The sequence below is a fragment of the Pelodiscus sinensis genome, chromosome 3, assembly GCF_052426305.1.
Source record: "Pelodiscus sinensis isolate ZL-2025 chromosome 3, ASM5242630v1, whole genome shotgun sequence".
Classification (NCBI taxonomy): domain Eukaryota; kingdom Metazoa; phylum Chordata; order Testudines; family Trionychidae; genus Pelodiscus; species Pelodiscus sinensis.
Window position 1 is genome coordinate 45,095,480 of NC_143054.1, and position 24,707 is coordinate 45,120,186.

The 24,707-nt window shown below is 39.6% G+C and overlaps 1 protein-coding gene across 1 annotated transcript in view; it reads left to right on the forward strand.

Annotated features, from left to right (window-relative positions):
- Positions 1-4,048: 4,048 nt before the first annotated feature.
- Positions 4,049-24,707, forward strand: part of GFRAL (GDNF family receptor alpha like) — a 31,829-nt gene continuing 11,170 nt past the window's right edge. Inside the window, exons 1-7 of the mRNA XM_089776923.1 lie at positions 4,049-4,070; positions 9,337-9,471; positions 12,919-13,071; positions 15,878-16,291; positions 17,704-17,760; positions 19,367-19,697; positions 23,015-23,269. Of these exons, the coding sequence (XP_089633049.1) occupies positions 4,049-4,070; positions 9,337-9,471; positions 12,919-13,071; positions 15,878-16,291; positions 17,704-17,760; positions 19,367-19,697; positions 23,015-23,269 (1,367 nt within the window). The remainder of the gene's footprint in view (positions 4,071-9,336; positions 9,472-12,918; positions 13,072-15,877; positions 16,292-17,703; positions 17,761-19,366; positions 19,698-23,014; positions 23,270-24,707) is intronic.

Sequence of the window (24,707 nt, forward strand, 5' to 3'; positions counted from 1 at the left end):
AATTGCCATAGCACAAGGGTTAGCTAGCACGTTATGCTGCATGACATTTAAGACTGGTCTTATATCATGTAAGAATTGGCCTTTTACAATAACAGGCTTCTTAATTTGTCATAATTCCAGGAGGTGTCTCTTTAATATCTGGTGTGTTGCCTGAAGTGTAGCCAGTGTATTTCAAGTTTTATCAGTATAGCACACTAGCTTAAGAGGCAACTAAGCAAGCTTTTTAATGCATCTTCCTCTTTTCCATTTACTTTTCTTCCGGGATGGCTGTTCTCCAAGGGGATATCTAAGAGCAGATATAAAGTGAAAGGTATAATCTTTATAGCTCAGGTACATAAGAATGGTCATACTGGGTCAGACCAAAGGTCCATCTAGCTCAGTAGCCTGTCTTTCAACAGTGGCCAGTGCCTCGTGCCCCAGATGGAATGAAAAGTACTGGTAATCATCAAGCGATCCATCCACTGTACCCATTGCAGCGTCTGACAAAAAGAGAGTAGGAACACCATTCATATCCATCCTGGCTAATAAGTCTATCAATGGATATCTTCCATGAATGTATCTAGTTCTTTTTTGAACCCTGTTAAAGTCCTGGTCTTCACATCCTCTGGCAAGGAGTTCCACAGGTTGACTGTGTATTGTGTGAAGAACTACTTCCTTCTGTTTGTTTTAAAATTTTACCTATTAATTTCATTTGGTGACCCCTAGTTTTTGGATTCTGGGAACAAGTAAATAACTTTTCCCTTTTTCTTTCTCTACACCAGCCATGATTCAATATACGTCTGACATATCCCTCCCATTAGTATCTTCTTTTCCAAGCTGAACAGTCCCAGTCTTCTTAATCTGTCCTCATTTGGCAGCAGTTCCAGACCCCTCATAATTTTTGTAGCCCGTTTCTGAATTTTTTTCAGAAGGTATCTTTTTTTTGAGATGAGGCAAACACAGCTGGTACCATGGATGTATATAGCGGCAATATAATATTCTCTGTCTTATTCTCTATATAAGCTGTGTCTAGACTGGCCAGTTTTTCCAGAAAATCAGCCGCTTTTCTGGAACTTGCCAGCTGTCTACACTGGCCGCTTGAATTTCTGGAAAAGCACTGACTTCCTATTGTAAGAAATCAGTGCTTCTTGTGGAAATACTATTCTGCTCCCATTCAGGCAAAAGTCCCTTTTGCACACAACTTTTGCACAAAAGGGCCAGTGTAGGCAGCTCAGATTTGTTTTCCGCAAAAAAGCCCCGATCGTGAAAATGGCAATCGGGGTTTTTTTGCGGAAAAGCACGTCTTGATTGGCACGGAATTGCGACTGGCTAAGGATGTGAAGGATAACAAGAAAGGTTCCTACAGGCATGTTAACAAGAAGAAGGTGATCAGAGAGGGTGTGCGGCCCCTAATGGATGAAGGAGGTAACCTAGTGACAGATGATGTGGGGAAAGCTGAAGTACTCAATGCTTTCTTTGCCTCTGTATTCACAGACAAGGTCGGCTCCTGGACTTCTGCGCCAAGTGATGCCAGATGGGATGCAGATGGACAGCCCATGGTGGGTAAAGAACAGGTTAGGAACTATTTAGAAAAGCTAAACATACATAAATCCATGGGTCTGGACTTAGTGCATCCGAGGGTACTGAGGGAGTTGGCAAATGTCATTGTGGAGCCTTTGGCTATTATCTTTGAAAAGTCGTGGAGATCAGGAGAAATCCCGGATGACTGGAAAAAGGCAAATGTAGTGCCCATCGTCAAAAAAGGGAAGAAGGACGATCCAGGGAACTATAGGCTGGTCAGTCTTACCTCGGTTCCTGGAAAAATCATGGAAGGGATCCTTAAGGAATCCATATTGAGGCACTTGGATGAGAGGAAAGTGATTAGGAATAGTCAGCATGGATTCACAAAGGGCAAGTCATGCCTGACCAATCTGATTAGCTTCTATGATGAGGTAACTGGCTCGGTGGACATGGGGAAGTCAGTGCATGTTATATACCTTGACTTTAGCAAGGTTTTTGATACGGTCTCCCACAATATTCTTGCCAGCAAGTTAAGGGATTGTGGATTAGATAAATGGACGGTAAGATGGATAGAAAGATGGCTAGAAGGCCGGGCCCAGCGGGTAGTGATCAATGGCTCGATGTCAGGATGGTGGTCGGTTTCTAGCGGAGTGCCCCAAGGTTCGGTTCGAGGACCGGTTTTGTTCAATATCTTTATTAATGATCTGGATGAGGGGATGGATTGCACCCTCAGCAAGTTTGTGGATGACACTAAGCTGGGGGGAGAGGTAGATATGCTTAAGGGCAGAGATAGGGTACAGAATGACTTAGACAAACTGGAGGATTGGACCACAAGAAATCTGATGAGGTTCAACAAGGACAAGTGTAGAGTCCTGCACTTGGGACGGAAGAATCCCAAGCATAGTTACAAGCTGGGGACCAACCGGTTAAGTAGTAGTTCTGCAGAAAAGGACCTGGGGGTTACAGTGGATGAGAAGCTAGATATGAGTCAACAGTGTGCCCTTGTAGCCAAGAAGGCTAATGGCATATTAGGTTGCATTAAGAGGAGCATTGCCAGCAGATCCAGAGATGTCATCATTCCCCTTTATTCGGCTTTGGTGAGGTCGCATCTGGAGTGTTGTGTCCAGTTCTGGGCCCCCCCACTACAAAAAGGATGTGGACGCATTGGGGAGGGTCCAGCAGAGGGCAACCAAAAGGATTAGGGGGCTGGAGCATATGACTTATGAGGAGAGGCTGAGGGACTTGGGTCTGTTTAGTCTGCAGAAGCGAAGAGTGAGGGGGGATTTGATAGCAGCCTTCAACTTCCTGAAGGGAGGTTCCAAAGAGGATGGAGAGTGACTGTTCTTAGTAGTGACAGATGGCAGAACAAGGAGCAATGGTCTCAAGTTGTGGTGGGAGAGGTCCAGGTTGGATATTAGGAAAAACTATTTCACTAGGAGGGTGGTGAAGCACTGGAATGGGTTACCTAGGGAAGTAGTGGAGTCTCCATCCCTGGAGGTGTTTAAGTCTCGGCTTGACAAAGCCCTGGCCGGGTTGATTTAGATGGGATTGGTCCTGCCTAGGGCAGGGGGCTGGATTTGATGACCTTCTGAGATCTCTTCCAGTTCTGTGATTCTATGATAAGCAGATGGGTTGATGAGAGAATATGATCTTGGTAACTAATTGACCATTCATTTTCAGTGGGAAATATGTCAATGGAGGGATGATAGGAGTTACTATAGAGAATTTCTGGGTGTCTGGCTGGTGGGTATTGCCCACATGCTCAGGGTTTAGCTGATCGCCATATTTGGGGTCGGGAAGGAATTTTCCTCCAGGGTAGATTGGCAGAGGCCCTGGAGATTTTTCGCCTTCCTCTGTAGCATGGGGCGCAGATCACAGCTGGAGGACTCTCTGCATCTTGGGACCTTCAAAGTATTTGAAGGCTTCAATATGGGAGACATAGGTGAGAGGATTATTCTAAGAGGGGTGGGCGAGATTCTGTGTCCTGCACTGTGCAGGGGGTCAGACTAGAGGATCATAATGGTCCCTTCTGACTTTAAAGTCTATGAGTCTATGAGTCTATAAGCTGCCTGCATGCCTCAAATTGTGGCAGGTCCGCCCCTTTGGCACTCGCATTCCTGCCCCGCCGCTGCTGCCTTCCTTCCGCTCGCTCTCCGCCAGCGGCTGCAACTCTGCAAAGTAACTTGGGCTTCGCTGCACAGGCCCGCTCGCTCACTGGCCCGGGGACGATCCGGTTTGAAACCCGCCGCCGGCCGCGTGGCCCTCGGGGGTAAGCGGCGCGGGATCCAGAGGAAGCGGCAGCGAAGCCCGCGCGCTCAGCGACCCGCCTCCCACCCACGTCCCCTCCCGCCACACCTGTTGCGCGGGCCAGCCGGAGTCCGCAGGGGGCTGGGCTCGGTGCGCTCTGCCGAGGCGGCGCCCGCTGCCCAATCGCCGGGCGGGGCTGGCAGCTGGGCGCTGTTCCGCCACCAGCGGTGCTGAAACCGGCCCGAGACTCCAGCCGGCGTGTGCGTCGCCTGCGCTCGACTCCGGCAGCCCCACGCGCACCATGAGCTCGCTGCTGTTCCTCGGTAAGTTCTCCCGGCTTGGGCGTGCTCGGGAGGAGGCACAAACTGCTGCCGGCCAGCCGAGTTCTGCAGCTCCTCCGCCTGCACCGCCCGGCCCCTCCCTGGCCCGGCCTCACCTGCAGACTCCCCGCAGCGCGCAGGGGCACCGCGCGCTTGTGTGCACGGCTCTCTCAGGGATTGGCCCCTCCCTGTGCCCGAATCGCTCCGCTGAGGCACCCCCGCTTGGTCACCTCCCGCCTGGGCTGGCCGCGGTTCTGACTACAGCTCCCGCCTGTGCACGGGATGGGGACTGTTCGTTTTTAGCAGGGAGCAGCCTGGCTCTCTGGTGAAAAGCAGCTTTCCCTTTGGGACCCAGAGGGCTCACTCTGAGCACAGGGATCTAGTCGAGCCAGCCCTTGCTAGCAGCGTGGGCAATAACAGAACATCGTCAAATAGCACCTTGAAAACGGGGCATGGACTTGAACTGAATACAGCGGAGTGTCCCCCCCCCCCCCCATAGATCTGTATTTGGTCCTTTCTGGTTTGAGAAGTCTGGTCAAATCCGCTCTCTCTGGTGAGCATGTCTGTGAAGTGAGTCTAATTCTCTCCACACCATTGTTTGATGCTTCGTGTGTCAGACGACTTTCCCTTTCCCTTCTTCCTACCTGGTTTGATCCCTTTTTTTATTGATTCCTGCTGCTGCTGGACAACCGTAAGGGATGGATGAGCGCTCACTTCACCCTCTCGGGCTTTGCTTTGCTGAATATGGCCCCTAACAAACTTATTCGAGCCCGGCCCTGGCAATAGTCTCAAGTCTGTAAATACGGCGCAGGAACCAGCGTGTTGTTTTGTGACCTAGCTTGAGCACTGATAAGAAAGTCAGTCATCAAGAAGACCTGCAAATGGGAACCCTTGTCTGAACAAACAGACCTTGTTTGCTGAGTGGAAAGCGTAAGTGCAGGTAGTAAGGACAGTTATTGACATTTCCCAGGGGATGTGAATGGAAAAAGAAAAATCAATGAATATAGGAAGCTGATAGAAGAGAATAAGATGACATAAATGCTCCTATGCATTTAATTCTTTGTTCCTGTTCATTTATATCCTTCAGTTTCCCATTGTGTATAACAGTATTATCAAAGCCATTTAATTTCTTATTCTGCTGGAAAAACTTTTTTAAAAATGAATAAGTCTAGCAGCACCTTAAAGACTAACAAAACATGTAGATGGTATCACAAGTGTTTGTGGGTACAACCCACTTCTTCAGATGACTGGAGTATTGAAAGTCCAGATCCAAGCATAAATAAGATAGAAATCAAACTTGTAAATGAAGTTAAGGTCCAACCCTTTCTTGTGTATTTGGCTTGTGGAATTGGTCTGAAACAACACTCTGACTTTGAGATCCATTAATGAGTGCCCGGGCAGGTTAAAGTGTTCTCCAACAGGTATCTGTGTGTTGTCTTTCTCATGATGCCATCTACTTGTTTTGTTAGTCTTTAATGTCCTGCTAAACTATTTTTTAAAAGTTTTTCCAGTTACAGACTAACTCTGCTGTTTATAACAACATTCCCATTAATTATTTGTCTGAGCTCTAGCTTCAGAATTCCTGTCTAGATTTTTATGTCTGCAATATTCTTCCCTTTTATAGCCTACCTTCCTTTTTTCTGTGTCACTTTTGTATAGCTAAAGTATTGGGCAAAGATTCAGGAGATCTAGATCCAGTTCTGTCAGAGATTTCTTCTGTGACTTTGGGCAAGTAATTTAATTTCTCTGTGACTCAGTTTCCTATCTTTAAGTTGGACACAACATCATTTCCTTTCTCTAGCCTTCTGATTAAATTGTAAATTGTTTAGGGAAAGGCCAGTCTGTTACCACATGTATGCACAATACCAGGCACAATGAAATATGGATTTTGTTTGAGGTCTTTATGTGCTACTCTGATATACATCATATTAATTGCATTAGTTGTAACCTAGCTCCACTTCTAAAAGAAGTTGTAATCTAGCTCCACTTCTAAAAGAAGTGGTTCACTAAGAGAAATGATTGCTGGTGGGACAGTCTGCATGAATATCTAAAATATCTGGAGTCCACTACTAACCATCACAACCACTACAGGCTGCACAAATGCAGAAAGAAATTAATAAAATGAGGTGGGTGTATTGCACTTCAGAAAGCTACTGGCTCAAACATTTCAGAGTACAGTGGAGAGCTGCCGTCATTAGACATGGCAAAGCGCTTTAATGGGGTGAATGGCTTTAAAGGTTTTGATTTTGAAAGGGCAGCTCAGTTTAATAGGCACCAGAAGAAACTCTGAGCTGGTACCTGGCTGTTCCCTGTTCCCAACTCACAGCTGTTCATGTGCAAGGAACAGTTCTGAAGGGCTAAATCAGCAAGAGAGGGATTAAAGACACAGAGCCCACATTCACAGAGCTTTAGTGGTGCAGAACACAGTCAGAGACTTAACTTAAGATTCCATCACCCCAACAGCGGGAACAGGATAATGTAAAAATTGTCCATTCATTTAGACCCCCCTTCCCAGAGGAGTTTCTGTCATCTTGCATCGTCACTGGCTTATCCCATCAAAGTGGGCGACAAGTGCTTTCAAATCGGCAATGGGTCTAAATGCACAGGTACAAAGGACTTCACAACTGGAAAGACCAATATGAATAGACCTCAGGATCACAGCTGCTATATATGTCAGTTGAAGTTATCCCTTGTCCAAGGGCCAGGCTTGGGTTCCTTGAGACTGAATAACAGCTGCAGAAAAATGACTGAATGGGCTGTACTGAGTGGAATAGCTATCCTGGCTATGAGCTCAGACTGGATCCAGTAGCTGGGAAGGTTGTACATAATTGGGTGATTATTCCTTTTCTCCATACCAGCTGGATTAGCATTAAGATAAAAGTATGTGACATCTCTAATGAGATATTAAATGTTGATGCACCTGTCGGTGATGGCAAGTTAAATGTTAATGCTCCCTGTAGTAATAACAATACCTCACAGCAGAGCACCATTTTCACAATGCATGACATTATCATTAAGCAGAACAAATTGCTTAAAATTGTTCTCTTAGGCTATGTCTACACTGCAAAGCTATTTTGGGATACCAGAGTATCCCAAAATAGCTATCCCATGTCTTAACAGCAAGCCCGTTATTTCGAACTTGCTATTCTGACATCCCTGTAAACCTCATTCCACGAGGAATAAGGGATTTTGGGAATAGTGGGTTATTTCTAAATTTGGCACTGTGTAGAGAGCACCAAATTTAGAAAGAAGCTATTTTGAAATAAGATCGAAATAGGATACACAACTTGAGTAGCTCAAATGGCAAATCTTATTTCAAGCTGTTTAAACTCCTTTTGACAATGATGGTATTGTGGCTGGGGCAGATTATCACCTAGAAAGTGCCAGCTTCAACTTTCAGTCATCTGTGCACAAATATGTGCAGTGTAGATGCATTCTAACTGAACCTTGCTAAATGTGTGAAAGTCATCCCAGTGCAGAGTGCCTAGGCAAGCCCCTAGATCACATTCCTTGTCCTTTTACCACTGCTGAGGCTAAGGACCACAGAGCATTCTTTGAATGCCCATATAGAATTCCATGAATGTCACCTGGAATGAATAGTAATCGCTGATCCTCTGAGGAACTGCTAGTGAAACCATTCCCATAAAGCCTCTTGCCCGATCAAGCCCTAAATTAATGTCTGAAAGTTAATTTAACAGAAGAATTAAAACATGGTATCGTAGTAAAGGCAGTTTTATCATAGGAATGCTGATTAAAACATTAACCCAGACCTGTCTCTTCTCTTCCACTAAGGTCAATCTAATTTCCTGTTGATAAGATAAGCAACAGGAACCATTTAGATATAAACCTCTGCCATGCAACTGATACCTCAGTCTTCAGTTTTGCAGTTCAAAAATGGGCTTAAAGTTCAGTGCATTTGGTGATGCTGAAAAATAATTTGAAATTTTGTTTTTGCCAACATTCATGCATTCCCCCAAAAATATATATAGAAGGAAACATTGTGGCTACGTCTAGATGGCAAGCAGTACTTTTGAAAAAGCAAGCTGCTTTTTCGAAAGAGAGCGCCCAGGCATTCTGGATGCTCTCTTTCGAAAAAGCCCTCTTTGCATTCAAGGATGCCTTTTTTCGAAAGAGCACTTTCGAAAAAAGGCATTCTTCCCTGTGAAATGAGAAGTACTGCCATTAAAAGAAAAGCTGCGTTCTTTCGATTTAATTTCGAAAGAACGCGGCTATAGTCTAGACGCAGGTAAAGTTTTTTCGAAAAAAGGCTTCTTTTTTTGAAAAAACCCTGCAGTCTAGACACAGCCTGTATGTCATAAAGAAGTAAACTGTATCATCTTCCAGTTCTACAGCTGTCAAAAATCTTTAATATTGCTTGATATGTTTATCCTGTAGCATCTAGCGTTAGCAAACAGCAATGGAAGTGAAATTCAGTGCTCCTTTGACTTTTATACTTGCACTTTAGTTTAACCCTTCATTTGAGGACTGCAATGCCTTTATATGTCTGTATTGCTATGGACTGATGAACTGACAAAGAAAGTATTACAGGCAGTCCCCGGGTTACATGGATCCGACTTACATCGGATCCCAACTTACAAACGGGGTGAGGCAACCCCGCACTAGCTGCTTCCCCGCAGCAGACCAGGGAGACGCGAAGCTAGCGCCTCCCCCAGCAGACCAGGGAGATGCGGAGCGGCTTTTCTCAGCAGATACTTCAGCTTGAGAATAAAGGACTGAGGGAAGTGAGGTGTGGGAGAATAAAACTGAGCTCTGGAGAAATGTTTGGCTGGAGTTTCCCCTACAATATGTACCAGTTCTGACTTACATACAAATTCAACTTAAGAACAAACCTACAGTCCCTACCTTGTACGTAACCCGGGGACTGCCTGTACTTGGAAGCTTGTGTAATGTTTTTTCTGTTGGGCAAGACAGAAGATCTTGGGTCAAATTCTGGGCTCACTTATACCAACACAAATATGAATAACACAGCTGAATACAATTAGATTTACCCTAAGAGCTCCCATTAGGTCAAACTTAAGGCACTGGAGTTGCATCAATGCAAAGTCAGTAAATGCATCACCGTAATTGTTTAGGGTTTAGAAGAACATTACAAAATTTTGTACATTGCTAAGTAATAAAAAGCTAACTAGTTCTTTTGCCATGACATACAATCTACAATAAATTACATTATACAATTCAAAGCACAAATGCAAGGAGGCAAATATTTACTTGTAGTACCAGCTAATCATTATTGTCTTCTTTTATCCAGTATTAGTTGTATACTTCCAAAACACGTCTGCTTCCCAGACCACTGACTGCCTGCATCTGAAAGAGCAATGCATTCGTGCTGCAAATGGATGCGAAAGTGTCTGGAACGTAATTGAAGATGCCTGTAATATTTCAGGTAACAGATACAATGTATACTGTAATTATTTTTGTTTTATATCAATACAACAAAATTATTTGCCCATATTTTACATTTAATTCTGGTCTCACAGGAATGTAGAACTGGAGTGACTTCACTGGTGCAAGGAGATTCCATAGGTGTAAAAATTGTGCATATGACAGCAGAATCAAAGATAACTGCAGGCCTAGGAATTTCAGGATCAGGCCTATAATTGGGAAGTTTTCAGTTTCACTCCTAGAAATTCATTTTCAATGCACCAAATGCGGTTTCAGAGATCAGAATGTGAACCCCACTCAAGTTTAATCCACAGGGAATTTTGCTGAGATAAGAGCTGAGTAAAAACTTAAATAGCCATTCCAGAATTTAGCCCTCAGAATTCTAAACTTGAGAATCATTTTCCAATAAAATATCATCTTTGGTAATTCAGCAATCATGTAGTAGTACACTTCAGGCAACGTATTTGTCACCTAGAATAATTCTGAAGTAATATTAGAACATGAAAGTAAATATATTCTGACAAGCCTAAAAGAAATAGGCAGAGGTGTCATATTAATGCTGCTAGTTAACTTGCATCAACATGTCAGAATGAATCATTTCTGGGGAATGGTAACACAAAACATTGCAGGTGCTGAATATGACTTACCTTCCTTCAATTGTTTAATGTATAACACAGATTTTCACCCACATGAGAGCAGGAAATCAGTCTCACTGTGCTGTTTATTACCTGAAGGAACAGGAACATCATTATTATAAACAGTTTAATACTTACTACAGGATTGTTTATACACATAAAACACACATACATATTAAAGCCAGCAACAAGATTATTTGAAAATATTTTCAATGAAGAATGATGTTTTAAGTTAAAACTTTGATGGAACATTTTCATGTATTGAAAATCTTTGATATTTTTGAAAAAAAAATGGGAAAAAATGGCAGAGAAATACTTTGGTACAAAACAATTACCATTTCACCAGTTCAAATATATATGACTAGTACAACAAAAGGTTGATGGAGCTTTATTCTAGGTACATCTTATTCTAATAAAATACCATTAATTTGCTATTGGGGGAGACGCACGTAATATTTGTCTTAATACTATTAGTAATACAGTTAGCCTGAAACTCAGCCTAATCTCTGTTTTAAAAATTCTGGAACTTTTTAATAGCTCAGGTCAAAAAGTTCTCCCCTCTTTCTACTTATTATAGTTTTGAACCAACCACATAAAATCCCTTCTGAATCATTCAACAACCTATTTCTTTTTAAATCTATCCTAAAAACTCACTTCTTCTGTGAGGACATTCAGTGTTAGCTCTCTTAGTATAGTGGATTTGGAGAAAGAGAATAAAAGATGGGGTGGTATGCTATATAAACTTCATTTGCATGGTCTGGAGTGATCTTCATTGCTGATAAATGGTAAAACTATGAGTATGTGCAAAGACTTAGCCCTACCAGTGACATAAAACATCACACATCAAGGTATTTCTTTGTGAACTAGATTTAGGACCATATTTTGTCCTTCATTTCTGTTTAAACTTCTTTTGACAATGATGGTATGCTACATGTGGCTGGGGCAGATTATCACCTAGAAAGTGCCAGCTTCAACTATTTTTCAGATGTCTTTCAGTCATCTGTGCACAAATTGTGTGAGAATGAGAGAGAGTCAAAAAAAATAAAGCTAAATCATTAGTAGGTGCTCAAGCTGAAATGATGCTTAGATTTCTAAATCAAAGAGCATTTTTCAAAGTGACCCTGAAATATATATAATAGTTGCAATGTTTTATCTTCAGCTGATCAGTGATAAAAGGAACAAAGATTTAAAAACAGCATCAAAATATGTAGCATACTCATCCCACTGCTGAATCAACATCATTTATATAAACACAACAGCACTGAGAGTAAACGTGCTGTATACAGAGTCTGCTTAATCCATTTTTGTCATATGATTTTTGACTTCACTAGAGTCTGGATTTTGCTCAGACATCTGACAGCTCTATCAGCTTTAGCTATCATCTTCATGCTAGCTGAATGCCTTACAGATATTACTCGTGGCCAAAAATATCCCTAGTGCTCTCCTTTAACTCTCTTCCTGCCTCTCAAGAGGCTAGGGTTTGGAGATATTTTATCTTCGTCATCATTATTCTGGGAAGGCTATATGGATTTCACATTTGCTGCTAGATGCACTAATGCCAAGCCATCATACTTGGTACTTGTGCTATGAAGCTTTATACTTGAAAGCCAGCTAGTGAGAAGTCTGAGTTTTCTGCTCCTGCAAGTCTCACCTTTCTCACTCACTCTTCAGTTGTTTCTGGTGAGTACAATTAGCATTATAGACACCTGCTTTTGAGACAGTGATCTCCGGGATACTATAAATCCCTTTTAGTGGCTAGGAGATAGATTTGCAAAGGTATTTAGTGCCTAACAGTGAAAATAAATCCTTATGGATACACTTTTAGAAGTGCCCACGTCTCATTTTTAGAAGTGATTAGGTATTTTGGAGACAAAGTGCTGTCGACTTTCAGAGGGATGGAGGCTTCAAAGTGCCTAAGTCAACCTTGAAAACGGAGTTTAAGTTGCTAAATCATTAAAGCACTTTTGAAAAAATATTATTCCTGCTGGGATTTATAACAACGACTAAGCATACTAGGCAACTAACAATGGGAGTTAGGCACCTACCCTGAAAAGGTGTTTTTGTAAATGTCACTAGATAGCTATTTGTATCTTTAGGTGCCGATGTACATTTTTAAATCTTGTCATAAGTCTCCTTTATCCCAAACAAATTTACTTTGAGGAAAAGTATGGATCATTGCCTAGTTCTGGCTGGAGTCCACCACAAACTGGTTATTTTTAAACTACAGACCTTTTATTTGACTGGAGTCCACATTGCAGAAATCCTGAGAGAGTGCACTATATCCTTTCACTCCATAGTTGTAGCCCCTAAAGCTGAGAGTCCACTTTTAACTTAAATGAGTTTCTCACAGTCTCCTTCCTCTATTCCTACTGTGACCACAAATTGTAGCTGTTTTGTTCCACTGTGTCCTCTGTCACTGGTGGTCTTCCTGTTGGGATCCAGCCCAGAAATGTTTGCTTGGTTACCATCACTGTAGAGCCACTAGTGAATCTGACCTAATAAGTATACTGTATTTTTAAGCCAAAAATATAGTAAAGTATGTTCAATTTCTGTCAAAAGTAGTTGTAACAAACACATTACATGCCATCAAAATGAAAATTTATAACAGACATTTTGGCAATAGATCAAAAATATGCATGAGCGTAAATGAAGGCAGAAGTATACCCATACTTTCATCATGTCATCCCAATTTGTGAATTATGATATATTTTGAAACAATACCCTTCTTTCTCTTATTGCACTGCAACTGACTTGTCTTGTGTGGCCTTGTTGAATAAGTGTTAACACAATTATATTCTTGATGACAAACCTAGGTAATAGCTGCAAGGCAAAAGATTCAGTTGGCTGTAATACAACCATCCAATTCCTAGCTGACCAATATCCACAATTTAAAGACTGTATCTGCACCAAAGATGGTTTTTGTAGCACCAAACTGTTGCTGGAGAAACAATGTACCATTACAAAAGGTAACTATTGTACCTGATGCCCCAATGACAGAAAATAATGGAAAGGGAATTTTAACTATGTTTGAAGATAGAATATAATCTCTCATCATAAGGAGGTCTGTTATAGTTTCTGATTCTTGTAAGTGTATCTCAAACCTAAAAAACCCCCAACAGACTTTTTAATGTTATTTTTCCTTTTCTAAAATACAGGAGACCCTCAGAGTTACTAACAGCAGAGTTATGAACTTACTAGGGCCGGTTTTAGGGCTGGTTTTGTTCAATATCTTTATTAATGACCTGGATGAGGAGATGGATTGCACTCTCAGCAAATTTTCAGATGACACTAAGCTAGGGGGAAAGGTAGATATGTTGGAGGGTGGGGATAGGGTCCAAAGTGATATAGACAAATTAGAGCATTAGGACAAAAGAAATCTGATAAAGTTCAGCAAGGACAAGTGCATTTGGGACAAAAGAATCCCAAACAATGTTACAGGCTGGGGACTAGCTAGCCAGGTAGCAGTTCAACAGAAAAGTACCTGAGGATTACAGTGGATAAGAAGCTGGATATGAGACAAAAGTGTGCCCTTGTAGCCAAGAAGGCTAATGGCATATTAGGGTGCATTAGGTGGAGCATTACCAGTAGATCTAGAGAAGTGATTATTGCCCTTTATTTGGCACAGGTGAGACCATATCTACAGTATTGCATTCAATTCTGGGCCCCCCACTATAGAAAGGATGTGGACTCATTGGAGAGGGTCCAGTGAAGGGCAATAAAAATGATTAGGGGCCTGGAGCACATGATCTACAAGGAGAGGCAGAGGAATTTGGGCTTATTTAGTCTGCAGAAGAGAAGAGTGAGGGGGGATCTGATAGCAGCCTTCAACTTCCTCAAGAGAGGTTCCAAAGAGGACGGAGAGAGGCTGTTCTCAGTAGTGATGGATGGCAGAAGAAGGAACAATGGTCTCAAGTTACAGTGGGGGAGGTGTATGTTGTATATTAGGAAAAACTATTTCACTAGGAGGGTGGTGAAGCACTGGAATGGGTTACCTAGGAAGGTGGTGGAATGTCCATCCCTAGAGGTTTTTAAGTCTCAGCTTGACAAAGTCCTGGCTGGGATGATTTAGTTGGAATTGGTCCTGCCTAGAGCAGGGGGCTGGACTCGATGACCTCCTGAGGTGTCTTCTAGCCCTAGGATTCTATGATTCTATGACTAATCAATCACCCTTCCCGCTTGGAACTGGAAGTACACAATCAAGCAGCAGCAGAGACAGAAGAAAAAAAGCAAATAGAGTAGAGTGCTGTGTTAAGTGTAAAATACGGAAAGTAGCATTTTTCTTCAGCATAGTAAAGCTGCAAAGCTGTATAAAGTCATATTCAGTGGTCAATTTTGAAAGTGCAACCATAATGTTTTGTTCAGAGTTAGAACAAAATATATTTTCTGTGCAAGTCTCAGAGGGGCAGCCATGTTAGTCTGTATCTGTTATCTTTTCTTGAGGTGTTTGTAAACATTGAGGTTCTACTGTATTCACATGCCCAAATATTTATGAAAATTATGTTCAATTGCTTTTTCTAAAATCAATAATACCAAAATCAGGAAATTATAATTTAAAGCTGAAAACTCTTTATTTAACCTGATCTGATAAGCCTAAATATTGTAGCGCATATAATGGCATATAGAATTACATATAGATTTTTCAGTGCTTATTGAACTCCCATTGAAGTAAAGGGGCTCAATTCAGCAATCTTTGTTTGGCCTCGTCCTCACTGTGAATTCTTCTGGCAAAAAATATGCTAATGAGGGATTCATTAGCATAAGTCATGACATCATTAGCATATTTTCTGCCATTTCTTTTTGTGCAAGAGGTTTTTGTGCAAAAAGAAGCAGTGTGTGTGTGGGGGGGGGGGAGGTTGCACAAAAACCCTGTTTAGCACAAGATCCTTATGTCTCTCTGAGACGGGCATAAGGATTTTGTGCAAAACAGGGTTTTTGCGCAACCCCCCCCCCCTCCAAACTGCTTCTTTTTGCACAAAAACTCCTTGTTCAAAAAAAACCGGCAAAAATATGCTAATGATGTCACAACTTTTGTTAATGAGCCCCTCATTAGCATATTTTCTGATGGAAGAACTTGTAGTGAAGACATAGCCTTTGAGTATAAGTAAAATTTGGAGACTGACACAAAGAGAAGTCTCCTTGAATAAAGACCACAGGATTTGACACATGGAATGTCAAATCAAATTAGATAATAAGGTAAATGTTAAGTGTCTGATTTTGCATTCCTTACACAGCATGGCAGGATTGGAAGTCTAAAGTCTGATACTGTGAAACTGATTATTGTTTTGCCTCAGTCAAATGGGAGGATGATTAGACCCTCTTGCTTAATTACTTGGGGCCAAATTACTCTCTGGTGCAATTTAAATGAAATCAATGGAGTTGCATCTGGGCTGAATTTTGTCCATAGACCATACTTGTATCATGATATGGGCAGTAATTTCAGTGAGAGCTCTGTGTATATAATCTCATGTCCATTTATGTGCTAAAATAGAGCACAGGTTACAGTTTACAGACTTTTAGGAACATAGTACACATTAAGAAGATTTAGTAATCTGCAAGAACCTGAAATCATTATGTAATTACATGCTATTTAGCAACTTCCTTAGGCATCATCTGCCATAATCAGTGTTGTATAATTCAGTTTATTGTACTGATTCTTAGGTGAATTAACTTTGTCCACAAATTTGTTTAGATATAACTTTACAAGAATATATAGGGTTCAACCTTACATATGGATTTCCCAACATATGTCTTTGTCAAAATCTATCTGTACAGGGCATTTGGAGCCTTCACTAAGCCCAGATAACCAATTAAGCTTCATGTCACACTCAAAACCCAAAAGTATACAACGCATTGGGGAATCCGAAAATGACTGCAGTATTGCAAAACAAAGCTGTCGAGAAGATCACAACTGCTTTATGAAGTATAAGAACTTCCAAAGGGTATGCAGAGCAGAGGTGGCAAAATGCAGTCTCCAGATGGTCGGGCAACAATGTTTGTCAGCATGGAAGGAACTGAGAAAAACAGTGCTGGGGAACTGCAAGTGTTCAGAACCAGTTCAAAAAAGATGTGCTAAAATATGGAATAGTATCTTTAATAATACTTGTTTACAGTATGCACAGGAGACTCCAGCTTCTGCCACTAGAAAAGAAGACTATGATCATGAAAGAAATCAGGGCATTCATCCAGGTTAGTGATATTCAGAAATATCTTTACAAGAAAAAAATGTTTTATTACAACACAAAAGCTGTGCTAAACTGTGCCCTTATATACTAATTTAAATCCAGTATGATAACATTTGTGGGACTGTTTGTATATTTTTATTACTTATTTGCAGCTGAAGTGGGGGGGGGGGTAGGAGAATTCTAGGAAGCTGATTAAATGTATGTGAATAATTTAAACATCTTATCAAGTGGCAAGTGAAATCATAATTTGAATGAAAGAAATAATTTCCTAATGTGTGTTTGTATGGCATGTAGAACAAAACAATTCAGGTCCTGACTGCTACTACAATAGATAAGGAAATAATTAATTTTTTGGCTGGGAGTCTGGACCAAAAGTAAGAAAAATATTTACTTCGGTTCAATCTGGAAAGAGAAAGTAAAAAAAGTTATTTCAGAAACATGTCTGCATATTTCCAAAACAAAATTTGCTCTCCTGTCCAATCTTGGCTGAATGAAATTTACATTTTTGCAGTGGAACTGATGAAAAAGTCAATTCTGCTCGGTGGATGCTGGATTCCCAGGGTCTGTAGTTCCAAGGCAATCCCCTGAGTGTGGACTGCTCTGAGAGTCAGGGTTCCCAGTGCTTCCAGGCTCCCAGCTATAGAAAAGGGCTCCTGGAAGCACTGGCATGGGGAAGCTGCCCCAGAGCCATGGACCCTTCTGTCACTTGGATCCTTAGCCCTGGGACTGTCCACCTGGCAGAGCTGGCTCTGATGTCATAGAATCAATCAAGCCCAAGACACTGAGGGCTGTGGGGGTTGGCAAGCTCCCTGTTGTGGAACTATACTGCAGTGAGAGTTTCACCACATCTGCAACAGAGTCAATGAAACAATTTCTGTCCAGAGAATCAACATTTACTGATGAACCAGTAACTACTGTCCCTCACTGCTACTACTAAATATTAATAACAACAATTAATAATAATTGGTAGAGTTTTACATAGAAATGAATGCACTGTTAATGGTCAATATTTTTAAACGGTGTATCTATTCATAAATTTAAGCTATCATAATTATATTTAATCAGAAGAGACCTGATTAACAGAGGTGCTGAGCATCCAAGAGTTCTCACTGAGATCCCAAACTTTTAGGCCTCATATTCAGAGAGGAGGGTGATGTTGTCAAAAGCAATAAAGAAAGATCCTGTGCAACGTGTGCTTTAATATCTCTAAATAAATATAACAAAGCTTTTATAGTTTGTAAACAAATTGATGAGCCTATTTGACAAAACTAATTTATCTTTTCTCTTTATTTTTATTTAAAGGCTATGCTAGCAATATAGCCAATAAAGTTTTACATTAAAGCTCACAACCAAGTTGACACCATAATATATCAATGTTATATATATATTCTCTGTATGTATTTTTTCTTCTTCTAGATAATATTAACATGGAAACTAAATTACAATGGAACTTATCTGCTCTTTCCAAACTCGGTAAATTTGAATTTATTTTATTAATGTATAAATCATGTTTATGGTTTTTGTTTCCATTGGTGGTAGTGGGCAATGGAGCTGCAAATATATTAAATAATAATATTTAACAAACATACTTAAAATAAGAGATTTAATGAGAACCCCAAAGATTTTGAGATAGATTTCTGTTCAGTTAAGAATGCAGAAGTTCACAATAAAAAAAATCCTGATCCCATTTAAGCCAGGGGCAATTCTTCTCATTTTGTCCCATACAAAATTGTAAAAAATGAGCTGAACATTTCAAAACATAAAAGGGCTAGCTTCAAATCTGAGTTTAAGAATAGATGCAAGTTTCAGCAGCAGAAGGATTGTTCTAATTTTATCTGAATTAGTTTCCACATCCCTTAAATACAATGGTTATAACAAGGTGGATAAGTAATAGTAAAGACAGATAACTCACTCTTATAGATGTAACTATTAAAATGATAGCATTAGGAATTTTTGTAATAAAAATACACTAATAGTATTTATTTATCAACAGTCACAACACTGTGGTATGTCCATATACTTTGAATTGCAAATAAAGATCAAATCCAGGGTGCCCTATATGAGGTGCTGCAAACTCTGAAATAATACTCAGCAGGAGACAGGAGTTTGCATGACTGGACCCTGACTTTGATATTACAATTTATAAACATAATACGCAAAGAGCACTGGGGCTTCACAGATGAATAACTAATCAAATGAAGTAATCAAAAATGAAGAGCTTACTTTCTATGGCAGCAGTTCTAGCTCCATTTAGGTGTACAGCAAAGTGTCCATTAACTTAATGGAGACAGGATTTCACCGGCAGTGTTTCAGATAACAAAAAACATCTTTAAGGCAGAGTTAAGGTTGCCTGGCAGTGTCTCATGCCATTCCAGAAGGTTGACTTCATCAAAGCTCAAATCTCTGAGAAATAAAGAGATAAGGTCATTCAGGCTTAAATTTCTGAAAAGCAGTTATAGTATGCTCCAAAGCACAAAATGCCATATGTCCCTGAGACTTATTGACATGTTCATTATTCAGCTCTACAAAATAACCTTAACTTTCATGTATCCTGCTTAATAGCAGTGCTATATTATGAAAATAATTATTTTGGTGCCAAATTCTAACCCTGGGGAATTCAACGGCAAAACTTCCCTTGATTGCAAAAGGATGGGTATTTGACCATTAGACTGAAATTTACATTGCTGTAGAGAAACCTTACGAGGTCTTCTAGAGTTCACCTTTTCAACCTTCATATCCCCATAATCATCTCCAACATTTTATTATTAATGAATAGTGAAATAACTTAGAATTATCTTGCACATGGTTGTCTCTACAGCTGGTAGATTAATTTAAGTTCAAAGTATTTACAAATAAAATGGGAAATGGAGGAGGGGAAAATATTGTTCTAATGTGTATCAATTTTTGAACCAGCCCTAATTTTTAGAACATTTTCTTTTTGTTAAGACTTGATCCTACAACAGTTGGTGCAGATGACTCCCAGGGGCTTCAGTGAGAATCCAGAAGCACAAAAAATAGCCACTAGATTTGACTTTATATTTACCTTTACGTATTCTTTAAAAAAATATTATTCTTTTAGAGTACACAGAGAATGGAACCTGTTTTGATGTAAACAAGGAATGCATTGAAGATGAAATATGCAATAAACAGTTATCTCTGTACCTCAAAGTTTGTTCAGTAACCAGAAAGCAGTGCCACATGGAACAATGCCGAGCAGCCATAAGGTTCTTCTATCAAAATATGCCTTTTAATGTTGCCCAGATGTTGACATTTTGCGACTGTGCACAGCCTGATGAATCCTGTCAGCAGGCCAAAGAACTTCTTCATGGCAAGCCATGTGCAGTCAACATAGTTCCCCCTCCATCTTGTCTAAATGTAATTCACAAGTGTCAAGACAATGAGTTGTGCAGGTTAGTAAAAGAATTATTACTTTATTTAACCTTTGCCTTGTAACATGTGTGTCAATAACAATGAAAAAAGGTGATAAATATAATAACTCTTTATACACATAGGCTACGTCTAGACTGGCATGATTTTCCGCAAATGCTTTTAACGGAAAAGATTTTCCGTTAAAAGCATTTGCGGAAAAGAGCATCTAGATTGGCATGGACACTTTTCCGCAAAAGCACTTTTTGCGGAAAAGCATCCGTGCCAATCTAGATGCAGTTTTGCGCAAAAAAGCCCCGATCACCATTTTCGCCATCGGGGCTTTTTTGCGCAAAACAGTTTTTAGCTGTCTACACTGGCCCTCTTGCGCAAAAACATTTCCGGAAAAGGCTTTTGCCCAAACGGGAACGTCAAAGCATTTGCGCAAGAAGCACTGATTTTGGACAGTAGAACATCAGTGCTTTTGCGCAAAATCAAGCAGCCAGTGTAGACAGCTGGCAAGTTTTTGCACAAAAGCAGCTGCTTTTGCAGAAAAACTTGGCAGTCTAGATACAGTCATACAGATTTTTTTCATTATAGTTATTTGATGATTGCTGGTGTCTGAGAACAAGAATGCCTGCCGAGAAATCTTTTTCTAAACTTTATAAGCAAGAGCAATGGAAAAGTTTGCCATCTTTTAATTTCCCAATTAAAATAAATTCCTGGATATCTGGGCACTCTATATAATGGACTCTCAAAACATCACTATGACAGGAGGTTTAGATCTCAGATCATTCTACTACTGATAATATAGGGAGTATGACACACTACGAGCAGTTTTGATTCTGGCCAGGAAAGGAAAGTGCAAAACATATAAATTAGTCAGTTTGCTACAATATTTAGGTAGATTGTTTTCACTTTTTACCCTAATAAGGAATATTTAATATATTCTTTGTCACATGGCACAGACTTAAGCCATTTCTGAAAACAAGGATCTGTTCTGAAAAGTGACTGTAAAAATGTCACTGTAGGTTCAATTCCTTATGATTCCTAAAGACTTCCATATTAGCTGCATTCATTTTACAAGTAAATTAGCAGGATTCTTTTCAATCATGAGCCTTGAAAACTCAGTCTGAGATTTATATGTCTTGTCTATCATCACCCATAACAAATTTTCAATAGACAAATTATGGAAAATTATCCGGGATTTTCAATCCCACTCACTTCAGATTTTGTCCTGGGGAATGGCCATTGCCTTCACATAGGTTGTGCAAAGCATGATGCTGACTGGGCAAAGTTCATTTGGTGAAATTAATTATCCATTAACCCAGTAATCTGACCCTTTGCACCCAATTATTGCAGAAGGAAAACAGTCTAAATAAGAAAGCACTTTCATTTCTTTCTTTTTGTCTTTTTCTCCTTCAAACAGAGTGTATGTGATGATAGTCCTCTATATGTGAGAAAAGCCCAGTCCATCCATAAACAAACACTTGTAGAATGAACCAACTTTTGGATATATTTCCACTTTATTTTACAAAATATCTGAATGAGAAACAGCTGGACTCTTGGCCTGTGCAGACAGTGCCACTTAAATATGATCATTATTTTGTCGGCAACTGGCTTGCTTTAGTTTTCAATTACGTCATTCTAGTACTATTGGACAAGACCTGAAACTCATCTAATAAATTAAACTGTAAATTAACCTCCACTAAAGAGACCCAGGATCACATTCAGCTCTGGTACTAGCAGGTTCTATTCAAATTAACGTAAGTGGAGGTTCCACTTTTTTACGTCAGGTTGAATTGTGTGAGTAGGAGCCTAACTGGAAACCATATTTAGCAGAGACTTGTTGTATTACCCATTATTGTTTGAACATTAATGGTTTGCAAACATTAACAATCAGTAGACATAGATATCAAAATTACACTATGGATTATATTTAGCTGTTCCTATAAATTATGAACCTGATTGTGCCATTAACACAGAAATGAGACCTACTTTGACAGAAGCCTTTAATTGTATAACATATGTTCTGTGTAATTGGTTCCTACATTGAACCTTATAAGTCTATTCCTTGCCAGACATGCTATTTTAAGAGTCCTGTGACATCAGTGCTTAATTAATATAGTAGTTTTCAGCTATATTTCAATGGATCAATGTGCAGCAAATTCAAGTCTGGTCTAACAACTAATATTTAATACAATAGATATTGATTAGAAAGATATTTATCTGGGGTTTTACAACAGTGTCCTATTAAGAAAATTGCTATGTTTATTGGTAAACATTGGCACATCATGAGCTATATTTATTCTACTCAACCAATATAATAAATAAATTGTCAAATGGGATCATTGAACTCAGAAAGAAGAACCAAGTTAATCCTACTTACTCATTTAATTTGATCACTGCTAACCTTCTTCTAATGTGGATTTATAGTTATTATATCTGTTGGCTGAGTTTTTTTAAATTGGTTTTGTTTTTAGCCTGAAAAGTGTTTTGCTCTATGGATTAGATAGTCTTTATCTTATAACACTCCAATTCAGTGTTTGTTCCGCCTAGACATATGATTTTACACATCTGCCACATCCATTAGAATTTTACTTGCTTTGGTTTCATTGTGATGTCCATCCTGATAATTCTGCTTTGCTGAAAGCTGTCTTCTCTGGATGTCTCCTTAGATAATTATTACTTTCAGCACTTATTGTTGGACTCTGAAAAATCTCTGCTGTTGGTAAATGAATCAACATTTATTTTCTTCAGAAAAATTCATTTCTGAAACCCAGATTCTGCCCTTGGTTACAATTATACAACACCATTGTTGTCAGTGATATCAGACAGGTTTAAGGAAAGCAAAATTTGGATCTATTGATACAGCTCTGTAGCATTATACTTAAAAAAATTCAGTAGAGATGGGGGTCTATTGCACCCTACCAGGCCTATTGATACCATGACATCCCAAGGATGGAGTCAGATAACCAGGAGAGCTTTTGTATTTGGAACTGTAGAGAATTTGACAGAAAAGGGATTTCAGGAGACATTAAATCCTGACAAGTGCCTGAATGAGTGACAGATACCTTTTTGAGGAGAGCTTTTCATACCATGAAAACACCCTTTCCTTTTTTCTCCTCTCCTCTTGCTTTCATACAGAAAGCTACTGCCTTACTAGACCCATCGTCAGCATTCATAGAGAAATTTCTGATTAAAAATGTCTTTTACTAACATATTTCTGGTAATTTTCAAGTTAGCTTCTTTTGTGTTTTGTGTGTGTGTATGTGTGTGGGTGGGTGTGTTGCTCTGCTTCAAGTTGTCTTAATAATAATATATCAAAGTTTTACTTGTGTGTTTCCTATGTTTCCTCCAGGAAAAAATATGAAGTTTTTCAATCAACATGCTGGAGACATGTGACAAAAAGATGCTATGATGATAAAACTTGCCTTGAAACTTTAATCGAGGGTGATCTGACTTGCTCTGGAAGTGCTGACTGCAGAGCATCTTATATTGATAACTGGGGCACCATGCTTCGGGTGGAATGTACCTGTAATAATGTCCCACTAACAGAACAGTCTTTATGCAAGCTCTTCTATCATATGCTTCACAGCAAGTCCTGCTTTAGTAAGTGACAGGAGGGAAAATACACTGTAAAATATTGGTTTCACACAACAAAATTAATTAAGTGAGTTAGATCATGAGTTCAATAAAATATTTCGTTGTGCCAAATTTATCACCAGTGTAACATTGTTAACATCAGTAAAGTTATATCTGGGATACATTTGTCCAGATGAACTAACTATGCAGAATGGTGCTCTTTGATGTCTGAAAACATTTAAATGTCTGTTCAGCGTAAAATTGTGAACTGAAATGGTTAAACAAAGTCAGCAGAATCACTATGAAGGCAATAATTTCTAATTATGACATTAAATAAGAAAAACACTGTAAAGCATTTTAGCTAGCAGTCACTGGGTATGTTTCTGTATCTGTTTTTCAGTGCTCTGGTAGATTACCTTTTCTCCTTCTGATGGTTCATCAGATTTTAAAAAAAATCGTGAAAATACTAAGGATAGCGTTAGATTGGCTAGAAGTGCATTTCTCAAAACATTTACTTAAGGGGAACCTAGATGAGGATTTTAAGTGTAGTTCGAGTAGCCTTTGAAACAGTAATGAATTCCACAGAAAGTTTCTATGGTATTTTATCTATCATTATCCATCTTCAAATAGTTTCTCAACAAAAATGAAAGAAGAGTCCAAAATGTCATGTCTTTTTGAGTCAGGATCTTCAAAGACTTCCTTCTTCTTTCATTTCTGAGCACAGGTTTAGGAACATACGAATGGTCATACTGGGTCAGACCAAAAGTCCATCCAGACCAGTAGCCTGACTTCTAATAGTAGCCAGTGCCAGATGTTTCAGATGGGATAAACAGAAATGGAAAATTATCAAAGTATCCATCCTCTCTTGCCCACTCTCAGCTTCTAGCACTCCAAACATGGACAAAAAGACCTTATACAATAAAATATGTATAATATGTTTAATGAGAAGTAATGACTCAGGTCAGGGAGTGGGGTGAGAAAGGAGGCAACTGCCTTTCTGGGGGCACAGAGCCAGTCCTCCCTGTCTTGCCCAGGGGCCCTGCTCTTATTCATTTTGAACTGAAGAAGCTTCTTTTTTATTTAAAAAAATGATAATGAAAAAAAAAATACAAACCTGACAAGTTGGATACAAAATTTCATTTAACTGTTGGCTGATATTGAGTTATATCAGCAGGGACGCTAATGCTGAAAACTATAAAACTTTTGTTTTTAATTTTTATTCATATGACTTACAGGCTACTTAACAAAATAAAAGTGCAAAAACACTGCCTGAGGCTTACACTTTCAATGCTGAGTTTCAGGATTTAGCAAGATTTTATAGTATGTTATATACCTCCTGGAAAAGAAGTGCTGATAAGTCTGCCAAATTCATAATTATAGCTGTGGTCCTGAAAATAACAATAAAATAAATACAATAATAAAATAATAATAATAATAAGAAGAATATGTTTTGTGATAGTACCCAAAGG